Genomic DNA, 19,797 nt, shown 5'->3' with positions numbered 1-19,797 from the left:
GGTACAAAATGAGAAAGGTCAAAAGTGAATTATAAATAGAGTGACCATATAACCCAGTTTTCTAGGAAGTCCTGATTCATGCTTATTGTTCCAAGGTAATTATTAATAGTGCCCTCTTTCACTCTCAGAAACGTCCTACATTAGGTGATAAATTCTGGGGTCACCCTAGTTATAAACAAAAGATCATGGGAGTTTTAAGGAAAATGCTTTTAACTCTGAAGGAAAAGATCATAAAAGCTTCAAGAAAGAAGCAGATCTGAAATGGTTGCTGAGAGACAAACGTGACGACTGAAGAAGGCCATTCCAAATCAGGGGAACCGTGTGGAGAAAGCACGGGCCTGGTACAGCTAACAGCAACCACAGCTACAGAGTGCTGTTGGTGGAGAGCAGGGAGTAGGAAAGGCGGCTGGAAAGCTGTGCTGGACCCTAACATTTCCTCCTGCACTAATGGGTTTATGTTTCATTTAGTTGCCTCTGGATGGTCCCTGAAATTCCTTTAATAAGAGAGAGTACAATGTCAATGAGTGAAACACCACTGAGCTACTCTAAGAACCCAGATAAGATGATAAGTATAAATGTTGAGTGAAAAGGGCCACCACAGTCAAGGGAGCAGAGAAGCAGGTGGAAAGGGCATTTGTAACAACTTTGAAAGCAAACCTAAGTGGTTTCCCGTGCAACTCTGGCTGGGTCGGGAAGCAAGCTCCAGACACTGTATGGAAGAGACTGAGTGGAAAACCAAAGAGCTGAGAGTCTAGCCTGAAGGCGGGCTCAAAGGCAGGAAGGGAAGGAGAAATAAGGGCTGTCCAGCTGGAAGAGGAGGTGGAGAAGAGCAGGGTCAGAATTACTGGGCAAACGATGTTTCAAGTCCACATCCCTCCCTTCCGATATTCCGATCCCTTCCGATATTCCGATCCCCTCCGGTATTCCCATCTATCGGCGCGTCTCCTCACCCAGCCTGCAGAAGCAAGGGAGCAATGGGCAAACACTCCCTATGCCGTTCCCACACACGACACAACCGCACCCCTCCATGCCTCTGCCCATCCTCCCCCCTACCCTGTTCATGCAACAAATACAGATTTAGAGTTGTCATATGCGGAGGGAAGAGGCAGGTGATGATAAACTATGCAAGTGGGCTGCTTCGCTTTTTTTTTTTTAATTATACCACTTTTTAATCAGAAAATAGATTTTAAGAAGTCTNCTCCGGTATTCCCATCTATCGGCGCGTCTCCTCACCCAGCCTGCAGAAGCAAGGGAGCAATGGGCAAACACTCCCTATGCCGTTCCCACACACGACACAACCGCACCCCTCCATGCCTCTGCCCATCCTCCCCCCTACCCTGTTCATGCGACAAATACAGATTTAGAGTTGTCATATGCGGAGGGAAGAGGCAGGTGATGATAAACTATGCAAGCGGGCTGCTTCGCTTTTTTTTTTTTAATTATACCACCTTTTAATCAGAAAATAGATTTTAAGAAGTTTGACACCTGCAGTCTCTATGTTGTACAGGACATCTCTAGGAAGAACTCTACTTGCAGAACTGAAACTTCGTACCAGCTCTGCTTACCTTTCAAAAAGTACCATCTGACCTTCCAGCAATGCAATGCCAGGCCAGCCCATCACTCAGCTTTCCATGTTCACCTGAGAGGCGGGGGCTTTTTGCATCATCCTCATTACTTCTCAGTTAGGGAAACCGAATGACAGTTTTTTTTTTTTTAATCAAAAGTCGTTATTGACAGTCTTATTCATACAGTGTGATCGCTTCCTCAGTGACTGTGCAGATCATTCTGTACTCCTCTCCAGGGAACAGCTTTCCTGGGCTCACAGGATGCATTCAAAACGAAGCCTACCTACTGTTGACACACCTCAGGCAACTGTTAAATCATAAGTGTAGGTTCTGCTACTTAAACAAAAATTCTTCTGAGGGCTTTCATTCTGTTTGCTTTTAGGAAGGAAAATATTTCCCTTTGAATCTGTGGAACCCAAACCAGTAATTCAAGTAGAACATTTTATTAAAGTGAAGCCTTCTTGGTAATGAAGAAAACAGTTAATGGTCTTTAGCTCCCACCAATAATACATAGCCAGTATTTTCGGATTTCATTCACACCTGCCCCCCAATACTGACACCGAATACCACCAATTTTTGTAATATGGGGGATTCACAGAACTTACAAACCTTAAGAGCTCAACACCATTATGGTGCTCTCCTGAAGGAAGAAAGAAATGAGTAGGATGAAAAAAACCTCCTGTTACCATATGCATAAAAAGCTGTGTTATTTGAGAGAACTGGAAGATTTAAGGAGAGAAGAATACAACATAAGTGTTCTTCCAAAGCTATATTCTAATAAGCTCCTGCTAAAAAGCAACCATTCTGAAAACATTATTTTTTGTAATATAATGTCTATGGCATTTAGGAAAAAACATTTATTTTTGCCAGTTTGGGAAAATACTCAATTAATAAATACACAGAATGTAAAACATGAGAAACAAACTGAGGACTATGAGAAACAAACTGAGGACTTCGGAGGGGAGGGGGGTGGGGGAATGGGATAGACCGGTGATGGGTAGTAAAGAGGGCACGTATTGCATGGTGCACTGGGTGTTATATGCAACTAATGAAGCATCGAACTTTACACTGGAATCCAGGGATGTACTGTATCGTGACTAAACATAATATAATAAAAAATAGTTATATGCAACTAATGAAGCATCGAACTTTACATTGGAATCCAGGGATGTACTGTATCGTGACTAAACATAATATAATAAAAAAATCATTTCAAAAAAAAAAAAAGAATGTGAATATGGTCCTAGTACTGATAAAATTATTTTCACACAAAGCGCGATTTAAAAATTTTTAAGATTTGTTACAAGTTTTGCAAACACTGTACGGTTCCCTTTTCCCTTTTCCTAAAAATAAAAAATAGTACCATTCAGTTCATTCAAAAGTATGACTCTCGCAGCACCTGCACTGGCGTCCCCTAAGGAAGGTGGTGTCACATTCTGGCCCCCACCCAAGGGACCCTGGCTCCACAATTCGGAGGTGATGGCTGGGAACGTGCCTGTTAATGAAAGCCCAGGAGTTGCTCCAACACAGGTGGTCCCAAGACCAAGCTCTGAGAAACATTATTCCCTATGTTCCCTATCTAGAAAATACAACTAATTGCCTCTCAATCTAATTACAGCCAATCTCAGCCACTCAGAACCATCACCAGCAATTAGGACCTGTCCAGGTTTGTATTACATGATTTCAAGACACATGACACAAACGCTTCCTGCACAAATGCAGGTGTAGAGATCACGGAGTGACCCCCCACAACAGCGTCTGTGGAGGCAGACCGAGGGAGAAGTAGCAGTTTCTGCAGAGCCGTGACACAGGGAGTGTTTCAGCAGGTCACAAGGCAGGGCTCCTGAAAGACACCAGGCAGGCCCTGACAGGACTTGTGTTTGTGAGCGAGTTTGGTTTCCACTCCGTGTGTGTCTGAGTACTGCTGTGAGGATGCACACACACCCCTACGTGTGAAAAGACCCAGAGCTCCTGCAAGGACTTTGTTCTATCTGCTGGGCATAAAATGATCAACACTTGCATCAATAGGCAATGCTCTAGAATTCATTTAGAATACCAAAATAGGTTCTGTTAAACCTCATTAGGACCCGGCAGTAACTCAAGTGCATTAAAGCAGTTGGGTTCCTGTGGTAAAGCAGGTCTAATGGGACTGAGGGTTAAGTACAGCCAGGGGTGTGTCATCAAGGTCCCCTCAGCTCGAGCCTCAGGGACTCTCCAAAAGCAAATATCAGTCCTACTCAAACAGAGCACAGAATTTAGCATGGTTTTGTCTCCGACAGTATTCCCTGAAAATATTCAAGAGAAAGCTAAAAAGAATGGTAATATTGTGTCTATCTTCGTATTTAATTAAAAAGAGAGGTGACAGTACTTCCAAGAGGGAGGTCATTCCTTGTTCTGCACAAGATTTCTCTGTGCAAAGCTATTTTCAGAATGGGCAATAAACCAATTCGACATGTCAACACTTACGAAAGCTACCATTTCAGAAATGCTACTGATGCTTCAGCTAACAGCTCTGAAGATGAGGTACAAATGACAAAGCCACAGCTGGAGGCAGCCGTAAGAGAATCAAGAACATCACCCACCGCCGAAGTCCAATCAAGTCCACCTCTTTCCGCTTCCCTCGTTGCGCCTGGAGGCCCCAATTGCCCTCCACAGAACAGTATCGCAGGAAAAGTCTTCTAGGAAGAAAGGTTATATGCAAGACCTTGAATATAATACCTCAAAGTTCAAGAGATCAGATCATCTATCTTCTCCTGCATAGTAACTGTAAGAACAGCAGAGGAAAAAGGATGATGTCCTACAAAAAACTAACAGAGAATACAAGATGTTTAACAGACTTAAAATAACCTCACACAGTCATACACACTTAACAAGAACCATACAAAGGTGAGCCATGGGCAGATGGCTTGGTTTCCAGCCCAGTGAGTGCACATTTGGCACTCTGGGCAGGAGGAGACAGTCAGCTCTGCCTATGAGCACATACCGAATCTTCAAATGCACCTTTGGCTTCTCCTCCTTGGAAAAAGAATTACAAATTGGGCATCAAGACATCCGACAGTTCTCAAGCAACATTTACCACAGAGAGTTGCCTGTGCCTGCCTTAAAGCCCACCCACAATTTCATTTTCAATTAGCAGCTCCTCGAAAGGCAGTAATGAAAGCAGTTGCTAAAGAGCATTCAGATGTCACTGAAAGACTGCAAACCCAAACTGTAAATAGCACATTGTGAGTCGCCTGTCACCACCATCAACTCCCACGGGAATCTCGCAACACGTGGCTATCACAGCCATCTGCTCAGCTCCCCACCACCACCACTGCAAACCACACAGCCACCCACTCGCTCCCACCTCCCACTCGTTACCTGTCATGTGCAGGCTTGTGTGGAGATGGGAGTGCTGTGAGCAGAGATTAGAAAGCAGAACACATGGGGGCTTGTTTCACGTTCTGCAGCTAAGATCTGGCCGCATACAGATAACATCGCATCATCAGAAGAGGGGAGGACTTTAAATTAAATTAGCACAAAATGCAGTTTTAAATACAGAAAGGGAGTTCTGTCAAACCCCATCAACTGTCAAAAGTGTAGTGTGAAGGGAAAACACGCTCCCTCAGCCCTCGGCCACCCGTACCGCAGGGATTTGTGGTGGACAGAGCTGAGAATCCTGTCTCTCACTTTGTCCTTCTGACTCCTCTAACAATATATACGATGTAAATGGCCCTTGATAAAGTTCCACACACATATACATATAACATATACTTGGGATTTAGTGAATGCCACTTTTTTTGTTTTTGTTTTTAAGTGGAGCAGTTTCTATAGGGTCTCAGGATCACTCAAGTGGAGTTATTGTCCATTTTTAATGGCAGTTCCTTTTCCAGTTCAGCCTATTTTCTCTCTGTAGGTTTTGTTTTATGAGGTGGTAGTCAATGTGCTATGTCCTCTTCTAGTTGATTTTTGCTAAATTTTAATTAAAAACATATATGTCACTAGGGATAAGATTTATTACTGGCCGCATCACTCCAAACATGTGTCTCACGGAGGCCAAGTGATGCTTATTATCACTCCTACCAACATGCAGGGCTGATAGACTATATCCCAGACAAGCTAAGGAGTCAGGAGACACAAAACAGAAATTCTAAAACTCAAGAAAGAAACTGTCATTGCCTCCAAATGCCCAAGTAAAAAAAAAAAAAAAAACAAAAACAACAACAACTAAAAAAACACTTCATGTAACTTGTTATTATATTAGTCCCACGTTTCCTAGCACCAAACACATTACTCCAATATAATAAATACACAACTAATTTGGAACAGAGACATGCCTAGATTGTAAGTTCCTCAAAACTAGATGGTAAAATCCATCATCTTATCCTTATTTTGAGCTAATCAAAATTCCAAGAGCGGTTATTAAGCCAATCTTTCTCCTCCCAGTTCTTTTATCATCTGGTTTTATTTTTATTTCTGTAGTTTTAGGCAAAGGGGAAAAAAGTGATGTACAACTTAAATTCATCAGAAGGAAAAATAGAGGATTTTTGTTTGTAACCTTCACATGACAACACAATTTTTGAAAAAAGCAAATGAAATCCCAACGAACACACTAAACTTGAAATTCTGAAGTAGGAAGTAAAACCGATTTAACTGCAGCGCAATTTCTTGACACGAACTCAATGCACCTTTCAGTTATTTAACCGTGATAACAAATGTATTTATGAAAGAGCACCCAGCAAAGTTCATGCGTCTGTTCATTACTGAAGTACAATCCCTAATTGCATTAGTGTTTCAAATGCTCTGATTTCCAGAAATCTGTAGGCTCTAGAGTCAAGCTGGATAAATACCTGTGTGACTTCAGCCTATATATATATATTTTTTTTTTTTACCGGAAACTAATTAGCTCATCTTCAGAAATATGGCTTGAACTGGATCTGTTTAATCAAAGTTGCCCATTATAAATCCTCCTTTGCAAGTTAATTTCTACTAGCAACAATGTCACAGACAAGTCCTCAGACAACCAGAGTCAGTCACACTGAAATAAAGGATCGGCTTCTGGGAGTAAATGCTCTCACCCGGAATGAGCCAGAGCAGACAGACCGCTTCAGCATAATGGCTGGAAGCACAGCTGGTGGCTTGGTCACCTGGGCCCTTCTGTTCCACCAACACAACCACTTATATTCCAAATAAGGCCAACATGCAATGGCAATACACAAGGCAGATACAACCCCCAAGAGCTCTAACAATAGCTCTAACTTTAAAGACTTAGCACTGGGATCAATCCCTCTTCCTCCTAGACATCAGGATACATTTTCGGTATCCACAATGTCAGCTACAAACCCTCCACCAAGTCTGATTCCACTGTAGCAGATTTTCAGGGAGAGGAGCAAATTTCCATTCCTTACAAGCAATCCTCACCCCACATCAACTTGAATAAAGATTTCTAAACCACATAAAAGCCATTCTCATAAGCAAGGACGGAGTCTACCTGCTGGGCTCCTGAAATATTCCCAAACTTCTTTATTTCCCTCTCAAATGGGATCCTCCTCGAAGCAATGTCAGTAGGTTGCCTCTTTCTCTGAGAAATCCAGCCCCTAGCTCAATGAGGTTTTGTTTGTTTTCTTGTTTGCTTGTTTTCAAAGATTTTATTTATTTATTTGACAGAGAGACAGCCAGTGAGAGAGGGAACACAAGCAGGGGGAGTGGGAGAGGAAGAAGCAGACTCCCAGGGGAGGAGCCCGATGAAGGGCTCATCCAAGAACTCCAGGATCACGCCCTGAGCTGAAGGCAGACGCTTAACGACTGAGCCACCCAGGCACCCCATCAATGGAGTTTTGGAAATGAAAATTCAGTTAGGAGGAAGGCTCTGGGATTGATTTTGATGACCAATCCTGGTATCTGCTTGTTGGAAGAGTGCATATGGCCTAAGAATTGCTCGTACTTCACTGAAGCTTATTTCCTCTGCTTCGGTTCCTGCTAGAGAGAGGAAAAGACCGGCTGATGGACCACATGGAGGTTTAGAAACACCTATGCCCAGCCAAATCTGAGAGTTCTCTGAACTCCCTCAAGTTCTCCTCCTTCCTTCTCGATTTTTAAAACCCCTCTGGCTCTCTGTCTTTCCAACTCTGAAGTAGTAAACTTGTAAATCCTCTCCCACGGTCGAGAAGTGAGACATAATGAAAGAAAACTCAATGCCCTAGGAAGGGTCAAGTTTTCCCAAAATGCTTCTGAGGAAGCCCTCTCTGGTGGCTGAAGGTTTGGCAGCGTGTCATGTCATTGTGCCCTTCTGAAGCTACACCAAGACTTAGTCTTGCAGTTTGAGAATAAGGCTCCTTACAGGGTCGGCCTGCACAGCCTCTATTTTGGTTTCCCACCCCCAAGTCTAAGTAAAGACAGGTGGGGGAGGGTGGCCCTACCACATCCTTATTAGTACAAGCTAAAACTTTCTAAACATCATGTCTGAATGCTCACAGCATGAGCAAATAGTTCTGTGTAAGACAAATACAAGAAGCCTGGGGGGTCAGAAAGACAGGCATTCTTTCATAAAAGTTAACTTGTTCCTTTCTTCATTTTTAAAACCCCCTTTGGAAATTAAGGCGAATGTTCAAACTTGCCATATAAAAAAGTGCAACCATTTTAAAAGACAGCTGCCAGCTCAGCATCTTCTAAGTCAGGATATATTTATACTTAAAAACATAATCCAACAAATGAGTTCCACTGGGGTGGTTAAGTGCCAGTTTAAAAGCTTTCTTTTCCCAGTATGAGAAAATACCAGGAGAACTGAGGTTTTTGATAATCAGGCAAAAGAAAGAAAAGGTAACTTGGTTTTAGAACTACACATCTCTCTTATAAAAGTATATAATTGTACTCTCACAGTAAAAAGATTAGTTGCCTTCAACGGATTCTCAGAAAAAAAAAAAATCCTATTATTTCCTCTCCACGAAGGAGTAACATCTTCCCATAATTACAGGAAAGCTGTGCATTAAGGTGCCTGGCCCAGGAAGTACCATTTCCTAATAAGATGCAAACCTAATCCACTCTCACCGAGTCAAAAATAAAGACTACATTTTCACCTCCTACGGCCCTCTTTCCTCTAGTTCTTCCGATTATACCTCCCTCAATAAGAGGTACTAAGCAACAATCCATTAATAGAAATTCTCCTCAAGGACACTCTCATCTCAAGGCCCCCTCCCAGCTAAGATGGTCAGATTCAGCTACTTTATCTCGAAGGAGCAAAGATAAGGGAAACAGTAGTTGTGATGTGTTCAGGTATCTGGCATGACTGGAAAGCATCACCCAATACTGTTAGCACAAGCTTCTGAACACCCACTGTGGCCCTCCAACACTTGTGTGTCCCCTTTTACCAATGATCACACAACAGATGGCACTCGTCCAGGCAACACACATGTAGCCATGCCTTTCCCTCACACTTCTCTCCTTTAAATGTCTTCACAGAAACTATCGATTACAGAATCCAAACCAAAATTATGCTTAGGCCTACAGCAGTCTTCCTTCACAGAGCTTGAAAACGCTATGTAATCTCTGTGTTGGTCATAAATTTAAAGAACCATTGAAACTCAGAGAGAGGAGCCCGAGAAATCACCTAGAGCAAACCCCTCATTTTCCAGATGGGCAGCAATGGACAGTGATTTGCTCAGGGTTTCAAAATCAGTGCATGTGATTCTAGAAGACCACGGATGAAAAGCAGTAGAGCTTTATTTCAGTTATCAACTTCTGCTTCCCTTCCTGCTAGAAAAATAACACTTGATTTGGGGAGTATATTTTGGCATCAACACCGCAGATAAGAAAAACACCACTTGTTTTGAAAACTCTCACATACACCAAAAAGGTGATTCATGAGGAGTGAGCCGAAAAAATTGCTTTTCAAATATTTTGCCTAAACTAAGGATAGCTTTGATTTCAAATACCATTTGTAGCAGAAGGTTAACCATTAGGACCAAAAACTACTTGAATTTGAGACCTACAAGTCCCCGCCTTCCTTTATGATCACCAGAGGACAAAGTAGAAAGAATAATTTTGAGGACAGAGGATGGAAAAGTCAGACCAGGTCTGGGAGTGACAGAGTCAAGGATGAGGAACCACACTTTAGTGTAGACTCAGAATTAAATTGGTTTCTTGCCTGAAAGGGTAGGAAGCCTTCCTCCTACCCTGTTGGGAGGGAGGGCCTGGGGGAGAGATGATGGTTATACTGCAACCTCTTTCCATGGGTAATAATTACCTTTCTCACGGATCTCATACAGAGAGGCATGAGTTGGGCATCACAAATACCACAGGAACATCACCTTTTATAGAACCTAGCCCTTCCTCCCTCACTCCACTCTCTTTCCCGAAACAGGTTTTTTTTGTTAAAAAAAAAAAAAAGAAAGAAAAAAGAAAGAAAGAAATCTTCATACAAATGTGGCTGCTTTCAAACTGTCCAACTCTTTCTCTGCTCCCTGAACAGAGAGCTACCAGGGACCTGGTAGTTTATCCTGTTTCTTTCTATGCCTCATTGGTCATATCTATAACCAAAGTCACCCCCTATAACCAAACCACTCACATAGTTCCTAGAAATACTTGGAGACACCTGCAACCTATGACCTGGAGTTCTCTTTCTCTTCATGCCCAATCGTTATCTCAAACAAGGGCGGCAGAATATACAGGGAAAATAGAGCAATACAAAGACACCAGGGTCTAAACCCTGGTTCTGTACCTCATTGCTAAGTGGCCTGAGACAAGTCACTTTAACTCTCTGACCTCCAGTTTCCCCATCTGGAAAGTCAACATCATATTACCTACTACCCAGGGTGACTGTGAAAATTACAGATGATATAAACTCCCTTGTTAATGGCTGTAACATGGTATGCATTAGATAAATGTTAATAATTACTATTAGAACTCCAATCTGGCATTTCATTTCAGGACATAAAAGTACCTTCAGAAAACCAGTCCTGTGTGTCAGATGTGGGGACACTTCCCTGAGATCCTTCTGTATCCATGCTGACATCCATCACTCTAGATGTTTTCCTGGGAATATATCCCTCATTACTCATCACGTTGAACTAGCACTCCATATCTTATGAGAGGCTAGCTCATACTGAGGTTTTGGGTCCTTCCAATTTTTTCACTAAAAATCATCACCAAAAATACACCTTTGACGCTTTATAAGAATGATTTTCAACCTGGCCTGGCCATTATCAAGTAGAAAATCTTAGACCACACGGGACGCCTGGGTGGCTCAGTCAGTTAAGCATCTGCCTTCAGCTCAGGTCATGATCCCAGGGTCTTGGGATCGAGTCCCGCATTGGGTTCCCTGCTCAGTAGGGAGCCTGCTTCTCCCTCTCTCGCTCCCCCTGCTTGTGCTTTCTCTCTCTCAAGGAAGGGAGGGAGGGAAAGAGAGAAAGAAAGAAAGAAAATCTAAGACCACAGAGTTCTGTGGCTTGCGCCCAGAGATTCTGGTTCATTAGGTCCTAAGGAGGGGCCAGAATTTGTGTTTAATAATGCTCATGATAGGATTACTAATGATCTGTGAACTTCTGGAACCAGTGTTTTGTATGATCCCAGATTTCTCCCTCTGCACAGCAACATCTGCAACCTGGAAATTACCTGTTCGACTTCTAATTAGCAGCACCTGCTCTGTGAACCACACTCTCTTCCTCTGCTTCCTTCAAGTGATAGTCATTCCCACCCAGTGGTCCCGCCAAAAACAAACAAAACACACCCAGGACACAGGTAACTCAGCAGGCACTAAAGCCTCTGGATTTGAGCAGAAAAAAATTGCTATAAACAGCTTCGTTTCTCATTATTAATCTATCTCATGTGGGGATTTCCACAGGCAGAAAGGCTCCCAAATGCCAAGAGCTGTATTTTCTTGTGGATCACTGAAACCTAATTATTAACAGACCAGTAAGCCCTACTACCAGACTTTCATACAATCAGCAGATCGCAAAGACAGTCTTGAATTACTGACTACAGAGAACAACGAAGAACTGAAAGGCAAATTCATTTCTTCACCACTGGTGAAATATAAATATAAATCTTACGCAAGGCACCCCCTGCTTGCAGACAACCATTTTTAGCACCTCAGAACCCTGAGATCCACAATGAACGCAATCACACCTGCCCGTTCCATTTCTCCCAGTTACGAAGATCTCTGCCCTACAAGCCAGTCAACCCTGACCTGCATCAAGAGTCCAGTCAGTCGGCCCCACACACCAGCAGCACCAGCACCAAGCTTTGTGACACACAGCACATCTGATAAAAAGGAACCGACGCTGAAGTTTCAAATCATAATAAAAGACTGAGCTGGGCTGGGTATGTTCTGTTAGAAGCAAGTACACAGCTCTGCAGGGCGACCCTCCAGCAGCCCACCAAGGAGGTCTTCTCCACCTGCAGGAAGAACCACAGAGAGGCAGGCACCTGAGGAAGGGATTTCGCAGCCACAGAGAAGGACAAACCCACGCTTCCTCACCTGCCTGAGTCCCTTCGGCATTTTCTTTCTCTTTCCGAGGTGCTGGCAGAGATTGCGGTCATTTTCTCGATCTGAGCTGTAGTGGTGTGGGTGGCTGAGTCTGCTCTTCTTGGAATGAAAGGACAGGCCGTTGGTAAGTGCTTCTCGTTTCTTCTTGGTCAGAGGGGTCTGGCGTTTCTCCACACGTTCCTGAGGCTTAAGTGCTACATCTTTCTATAGAAAAGAAGAGAAGGAGAGGGAAGTGATGGTTATATAGGTGTCCGGGGTCACACCCAAAATACAGGCTAAATGGGGTTACAAGAAGGGAGAAGGGAAAGCAGGAAGGGCGGGGTAGGAGAATACCTAAAACTAAGAAACATGGTTCTCAATTTTTCTGAATCCCTAATGTCACCACAAATATATCCTTTCTATTCTTGCTGGGCAGAAAAGTCAACAAAGCACAAAGCATCTGTCCATTAAAAGTGATTTCACTGCTTAGTGGCTTTCAATTTGATTCTCTGCTAGGACCAGCAGCACACAATGACATTCCCCAAGGAGGCTCAATACACTGACTTTCCAAGTTGGTACATCAATTATGTCTCAGAAAAGGAGTACTAAGTGCATGCATGATTTAAAAAAAAAAAAAAAGAGGCAAAAGCCTGAACATACCAGGGCCAGGTGGATGTGAGCCAGCAAGAAACTATCAATTCATATGATTAAAATGTTTCCTTAATGCATTATATATTTTTACCACAAGTTCCTCTGAGCATCCTTAATTCCCAGTTCTTTGCAAAATGTAACAACAATATTACCACCAAGATCTACAGCAACTTTTCATTTATTGCTTTGTGTGTGGCTGGGGGGCGGGGGAAGGGCAGGAGAAATGTAATGGACGTCCTGGAATAGGAAGCAGCAGCTGCAGAGACTACAGGCGGGCATTTCAGGCCATAAGATCCAGCGAGTTCTGTGCCTGCAGGCAGCTCAGCACCTACAGAAATACCAAAGGACCTGGGTCCAAAGCCTGACACAGGCATCATTCATTAGGAGACTTGAAGTACACCGCTGGTAGGATATGCGTGCATGTCTTCTGAACCCTGAGAAATGTACACATGAAGCACCAAAATTAAAAAGATTTGGCACTCAGTCATTTGTAAATGAGTGGATATGATCCCTTGGACACTGAAAATGCTCCTTCAGGGAGCCTCACCCCCGTATAAATAAATTTTGTTTCTGTGATCCTAAATGAATGCACATGAAAACAAATAATAAAAACTAAAACAAAATTTTACCTTTTTTTACCCATTTTCTCCTTAAAATACCCTCTCTCTCTCTACCACCCTCCCTCTCCTCTCCCCCGCTCCTCCTTGATAGCCAGTGGTCCCAAAGTAGTTCTCTATCCTACCTCCTCCCAATACCCAGCACTACCCATTTGACATACATGCAGCTATTCAAGGTCTTAACCCCAAATCAGTCATTGCCATTAGTTTGGGACCTTAAGACATTTACATCTGTTTTGCCTTGGCCTCAAAGCCCTACCTTCCACACCCCTATCTTTTCTAGTTAAAGGACTCTTGGCAGGGCTGTCCACTTAGAAAGACCTTTCTTATAATGCAAAGCGCTGTTCTCAAGCCTTCACTTATACAAGCATCTTCTGTGCAGCCAGTATATACCAAGTACAAACTCAGCACTGTCCTATAGGTGCCAGGGAAAATAATTGTGTGGGGAAAAAGTCCCCACCTCGTGCAACTTAAGATTTAGGAACAAATACTAATCAAATCACATAAATATAACATTGCAAACTGAACTATCTGCTCTAAAGGAAAGGCAAAGGGTGCTAAAATTGGGGGAAATGGTCTAGTCCAGAGGAGTAGGCTGGTGCTGAGGAGATAACTGCCATTTGACCTAGTTCTGAAAGTCTGAGCAGAGAACAGCTTGTGCCAAGGCCCTGAGGCAGCTGGCAGCATGAGCCTTAAAAGAATCAGGGCACAGACTAAGTTATTATTCATCTCAGTAACCCCAATGCTTCACATACAGAGTCAGGCAAATAACAGGTAGTATGTATGTAGATAGATAAATAAATATACGAGGCAACTAGTTAAAATAACCAAACCTATAAGCCACAATAGTGATTTGATAGTTCCCCAAGCTGGCACCAATACAGAGTGAAGCAAAGTAGAAAAGTGGAAACCAAGGAACCTCGCAGGCACTGCAGAAGCAAGGATCACAGCAAACAGCAAAAACCCCAGAAGAGGCGAAAGGCCTTATCCCTGGAGCAAGAAGATATCTAAAATAACAATCTCATCAGGCAAATGAGTGGCTCCTGGTCTAACTTCTAGCTGCTATCAATGCAGATGATTTACCCTCTGCCGCTGGAGAGACAGCTCTCCCGAGGCAAGGAGGATGTGCGGTGGCAAGTATTTAGGGGACAAGCTGAGATCGAAGTGAGTGCACAAGGCCATTGATTCCAGTCTCAGAACCTTGTACACGACGCCTAACACATGGTAAATGTTCAATAAATGTCCGTCATATTTATTCCTCTGTCCAGTGTCCACCACCACAGTCAGCTATGTTAGACATCGCTCAGCTCAGACTATTCTGTGTTTAACATCATGCGCAATTAAAATAGTCAGCTCTCACGAAAGGACGCTCGGGAATGATGGCAAAGCTAGCAGAAGCAGCCAGGCGGCCCCATCGTGGACTGCGTCTGTATACTATGATCAATTGTACGACTTCTTTTAGGAGTAATATATAAACTCCACAGAGTTAAAAAAAAAAAAAAGAAAGAAAGAAAGAAAAAAAGGACTTCTCTCTTTGTCATACAACCCACCTACTGCCCGGCATATTATATATGCGTGCAGAGTATCGGATTAATAAACAAATGATACTTAATAATGTATCAACTGTGCTTTTAAAAAAATTATGCCATTCTCTTTGGAGACCAAATCTCCTCTCATACTGAAGGTGCTCCAAAGTATATTGAAAATTATGTGCAATTCCATACAAATGTGAATTAATATTTATGAGAGTATGGTATAATTTTTTCCAAATCCATTTTATTTTCATGTAGCATATTAATCAAGGCATTCTCACCGCACCACAGAATAGCTACACAGAGCAAATGGACCCCATGCCGTGACATTAGCTTGTAAGCGACCTGCAGAAGTCTTAGCAGCAGCCGTACAATCATCTTAGCTCCAATTAATATTGAGATTTTCAACTCTGGAGGGTGTTGGGTGAAGAGGAGAGAGGAAGAGAGAAAGGATCAAAGTGTGTGGAGAGGTGGTGGCTTAAGAGGTAAGAAAAAAAATCAAGAGTCTTTAAAAGGTTTTTATTATAGAAGAGGTTTATAGTCTCAAAGACTAAAAATTATCTTTTTTCTTTCAAAGATAACAGTTTTATTTCGAAATTGCTGCATGGACACTTTGGTATAATTCTTGAATAAACCAGGCTGCTGTTTATTCATTCTCTCTGTACGCATTCACTGGCTGCTTACAATGTATAAAGTAATCATTGAACTTCTCATTGACTGTCTTGGAGGGAAAATGATAAGAACTGTCCACTATATGCAAAAAGAATCAAAGACAAAAAGACTGATTATAAATTACTCACCTTACAACACTCTAGAGAGTTGTGCACATGATTTACACACACAGGTATGTGTGCATTTATCTATCCACCAACCAACAACTACCAACAAATTTAAGAATTTCCTTAAACAAACTTGGGTGGTCTACAAAGCACTGCCATAATATGGGAAGGAAATTGTGTGGTTTACGAAATAATTTTTTATAATCAATGAAAGACAGTTTTAAAAAGCCAGCTATCATGTCTACCATGATAAAGGCTAGTGATTCCCAGAGAAAATTAATGTCCATCAGAATCACCTGCAGTGCTTTTTGAAAATAAGGTAACTGTGCCCCATACTTGGCAAAGGAAGCATTTAGCAAACAAGCACTGGGGGGGAAAGCAGGGAGGGCAGAAGAATAAGGAAGAGATCTTGGGAGGGGGGGAATGTTTTAAGGCATTCATTTGACAATCAGGGAAGCAAGCAAGAAAGCAAGAAAGCCAGCCCGCCAACAACAGAAGGCTGGCTGTGAAGTAAAAAGATTTAGACATATTTGCTGGCAATAGAGGGGGTAAGTGCACAAGCCATGCATAACAGATGGGAAGAGGTTTCATGAATAGTTGAAATTATGTGATTTTTAGGTCACTGGTGATGGAGGGCAGGGTCACAGCAGCACACATGCGGAGAAGCTCCGAGACGGACTATTTCCTTTAACACCCAGCCTTCTTCAAAATAGGTGATCTTGCTCTTGACTTCCCCTTCTCGCAAATCATCATCTCTCACCAAAGGCTTCCTCTGCCACTCCTGAATTTCAAAATGAGATGGTTCAGTGCCGTGCAGACCAGGGGAGAGCAACGAACTGCAGATGAAGCACTCTCTCAGCGGCAGGGCTGCGTCTGCTGATTGCAGATGGAGCCAGAGACAACAGAAAATGAAGGCACAATTTGCCTGCCTTGCATGAAATAGGTTTCAGAAAGAGTCTCCATCTGATTTTCCCAGCCCAACTAATCTGAGAGCAGCCCATCGTTTACAAAGCATCTGCAGTGTGGGTGTCTGCCTGTGCCCCTGTGGACATCCACGTGGGAGCGAGGGGTGCAAGTGACAACCTCTGTAAGGTACTTGATCTCAGGGACGTGCAGGGAAATAACAAAGAAGCCAGGAGAAATGAGAAAAGGCGCTTTTGCCCGTCTCCATCAAAAGGCATTCATGGCCGTGTGCGGTCATTTGAGCTTGTCATGTGCTTTGTTGGTGTATTTTATGGCATTTGTACTTATTTTGGAATGGTTTCACCAACACTGATTCCATCTCTTCCCTGAAGTGCAGAAGAAGTGAAAGCGTTTACAGCGACAGTTAAGAAGTGAAAAATGAGGAAAGAAGCAAGACACACAGCTCTTTTAAAACTTAACTCTGTGGATATATTAACACCGGCCCCTATTCTGGACTTCGGAACAAATGGGACTTATGAACGGACCTTCAGAACCTAAACTTTTTAGTAAGGACAGGAGACTGTGTGTAGGAATTTACAAACAAAATAACCACTACAGCGTTCAAAAAAAAATTAATTCCTCGCGTTCACATCTTTGAAAAACAAAACCGAAAATACTGTTGGCACTACTGTGTCCCAGACACTCTGCCACCTGCTAGAAATACCTAAGAAAGGATCCCTGACCCCAGGCTGTTTAGTGGGGGTACAGGAGACAAATCAACGAGCTGTTACAGTAAAGTGGGTGAAGTGAGGAGCCACGAAGGTGCTCCTTTCTGTCGCCTTTCACACTGCATTACAACTGCAGCCCAGTATCACCATGAAGACAGAGAAGCAGAGCAGTGGAACAAAACACAGTGGAGAAACAGACCCACATGTACATGGACAACTGGTGTTCGGCAAAAGCACAAAAGCAATTCTGTGAAGAAATCATCTTTTTAACAAATATTGATGAAGTATATATATATATGCGAAAAATAATTTTTATTCGTATCTCAGTCTAATTAGAAAAACTAAAAATGTTTCATAAATCTAAACGTAGAACCCAGAACTATACAACTCCTAGAAGAAAAGAGGAGAAAACGTTTGTGACCTTGGGGTTAGCAAAGATTTCTTAGACATGACGCCAAAAGCACAATCCATAAAAGAACAAAGTGATAAATTAGTCCTCATCAAAAATTAAAATTTCTGCTCTTCAAAAGACACTGTTAAGAAAATGAAGAGATAAGTCACAGAATGGAAAACTATCTGCAAAGTGTACATAGCTGAGAAAAGTTTTGTATCCAGGTTATACTTTTAAAAGCCCTCAAAACTACATAAAAAGAAAACAATGAACCCAGTGTTTTAAACAGTTTAAAAAGAAAAAAAGATTTAACAGTTAACTAAAGAAGATATATATAGGTGGCAAGTAATAGGTGAAAAGATGCTTAACATCAGTAGTCTCCAGGGAAATGCAAATTAAACCCACATTGAGATGCCACCATCTACCTATGAGAATGGCTAACACAGAAAAGTCTCACCACACCAGCTGCACACAGGGATGGGGAGGAATGTTCACACACTGATGGGGGTAATGAAAAATGGTACTGCCACTTTGGAAAACAGTTTGGCCATTTCCTTAAAAGTTCGAAGTAGACCTACCATATGATCTAACCATTTCTGTGCCTACGTATCTCTCCCCCCAAAAATGAAGGCACAATTCCACAAAAAGATCTGTGTAAGAATGCTCGTATCAGCTTTGTTACAGCTTAAAACTGGGAACAACTCAAATGTACATCAACAGATGAATAAGGGGCGCCTGGGTGGCTCAGTCATTAAGCGTCTGCCTTTGGCTCAGGGCGTGATCCCAGGGTCCTGGGATCGAGCCCCTCATCGGGCTCCTCTGCTGGGAGCCTGCTTCTTCCTCTCCCACTCCCCCTGCCTGTGTTCCCTCTCTCCCTGGCTGTCTCCCTCTCTGTCAAATAAATAAATAAAATCTTTAAAACAAACAAACAAACAAACACAGATGAATAAACCGTGACAGAACCATTCCGTGGAATACTAGCAATGAAAAAGAATAGCCTACTGATACATGACGACTTGACTCGATCTCAAAATAATTACGCTAGGTTAGAGAAATGAGTCACAAAAGAATATTTTGTATGATTCCATTTATACAAAATCTAGCAAACATAAAATAATCAGTAGTGACAGGAAGTAGATCAGTGGTTCCCTTCAAGGGGGAGGAAGAGATTATACACAGACATGAGGAAACATTTGGGGTGAAACTGTTCACTGCCTTGATCATGACAATGTTTTCAAGGGTGTACACACATGTGAAAACTTATCAAATCTTATACTTTCAATCCATGCAGTTCACACCTCAATAAGGCTGTTTAAAAAAGAAACGGCAACCCTTGCCATCATGCACAACGGGCACCTCACCATCACCAATACCTGGATGGCGTTCAGCGTCCATCCAAAGGAACTCATCTTTCAGATTCCTGAAACAAAGGGATGGCCACACTGTGGAAAGTCTGGTGTTAGCCCGTGACAGGGCCATGAAGTTTCCACTGCGGACAACTCAGCTGTGGACACTAAAACGTCAGCCAGACTGAGCAGTGCCAACTTCACATCATTTTCAGTGCCAAGGTGGAGCTCACGGTGTGCCTTTTTTCTGCACTTCTAACAGTCAATTCTCAGTTATTTGGAGGCTAACCTTTGGTCAAGTTTTCATAGCTTTCTTTCAAGTGCCCTGGTTAGGTGTTTGGCCACATCCCCTCTCATCAACACTTGAATCAAAAAGCAAAGAAAGAAAACACAAATACATTTTTACTGCTCCTACCTGTTAAAAAAAAAAAAAAAACTAAAGCGGCTTCTTACAATATATTTAATACATGATGATACACAGGACAGAAGGGAATCCAAATGGAGAGAGGAAAAATGGGTTAAGAAAAAGAGACTAAGTACAAATTCAGGAAATTAAAACACTTGTCAAAGGTATGGTGCCATTGTCAGAGGTGAGGAGTCAAAAAAAAAAAAAAAAAAGAGGGAGATAGAAAAGAGAAGAGAGAGAAAAAAAAAAAAAACAGAGCCACTTGAGAAGCTCTCCTAAATTCAGTTATGGGATGAGATCACAACCACCAGCTTAAGTGAGATTTTTGCACACTCTGTGAATTGAAAACGTCCCAGCAGCCTCTCATTCCCATAGATAATTGAGAGTTGGCTGCTGTTAGACCTTAACACTCTCAAAGTGGTTGAGTCCCTGGCAACT

The 19,797-nt window shown here is 42.5% G+C and overlaps 1 protein-coding gene across 1 annotated transcript in view; it reads right to left on the bottom strand.

The window, feature by feature from the left end:
* The window catches only part of AUTS2 (activator of transcription and developmental regulator AUTS2), a 1,158,739-nt gene that overhangs the window by 867,373 nt on the left and 271,569 nt on the right, over nt 1-19,797 (bottom strand). The window contains 1 exon segment of the mRNA XM_034670021.1: nt 12,019-12,231. Within this exon segment, the coding sequence (XP_034525912.1) occupies nt 12,019-12,231 (213 nt within the window).

The sequence above is a fragment of the Ailuropoda melanoleuca genome, chromosome 10 (genome assembly GCF_002007445.2).
Source record: "Ailuropoda melanoleuca isolate Jingjing chromosome 10, ASM200744v2, whole genome shotgun sequence".
NCBI lineage: Eukaryota > Metazoa > Chordata > Mammalia > Carnivora > Ursidae > Ailuropoda > Ailuropoda melanoleuca.
The sequence above is the reverse complement of the archived record's forward strand: the minus strand, read 5'-3'. Positions and strand labels throughout refer to the sequence as shown.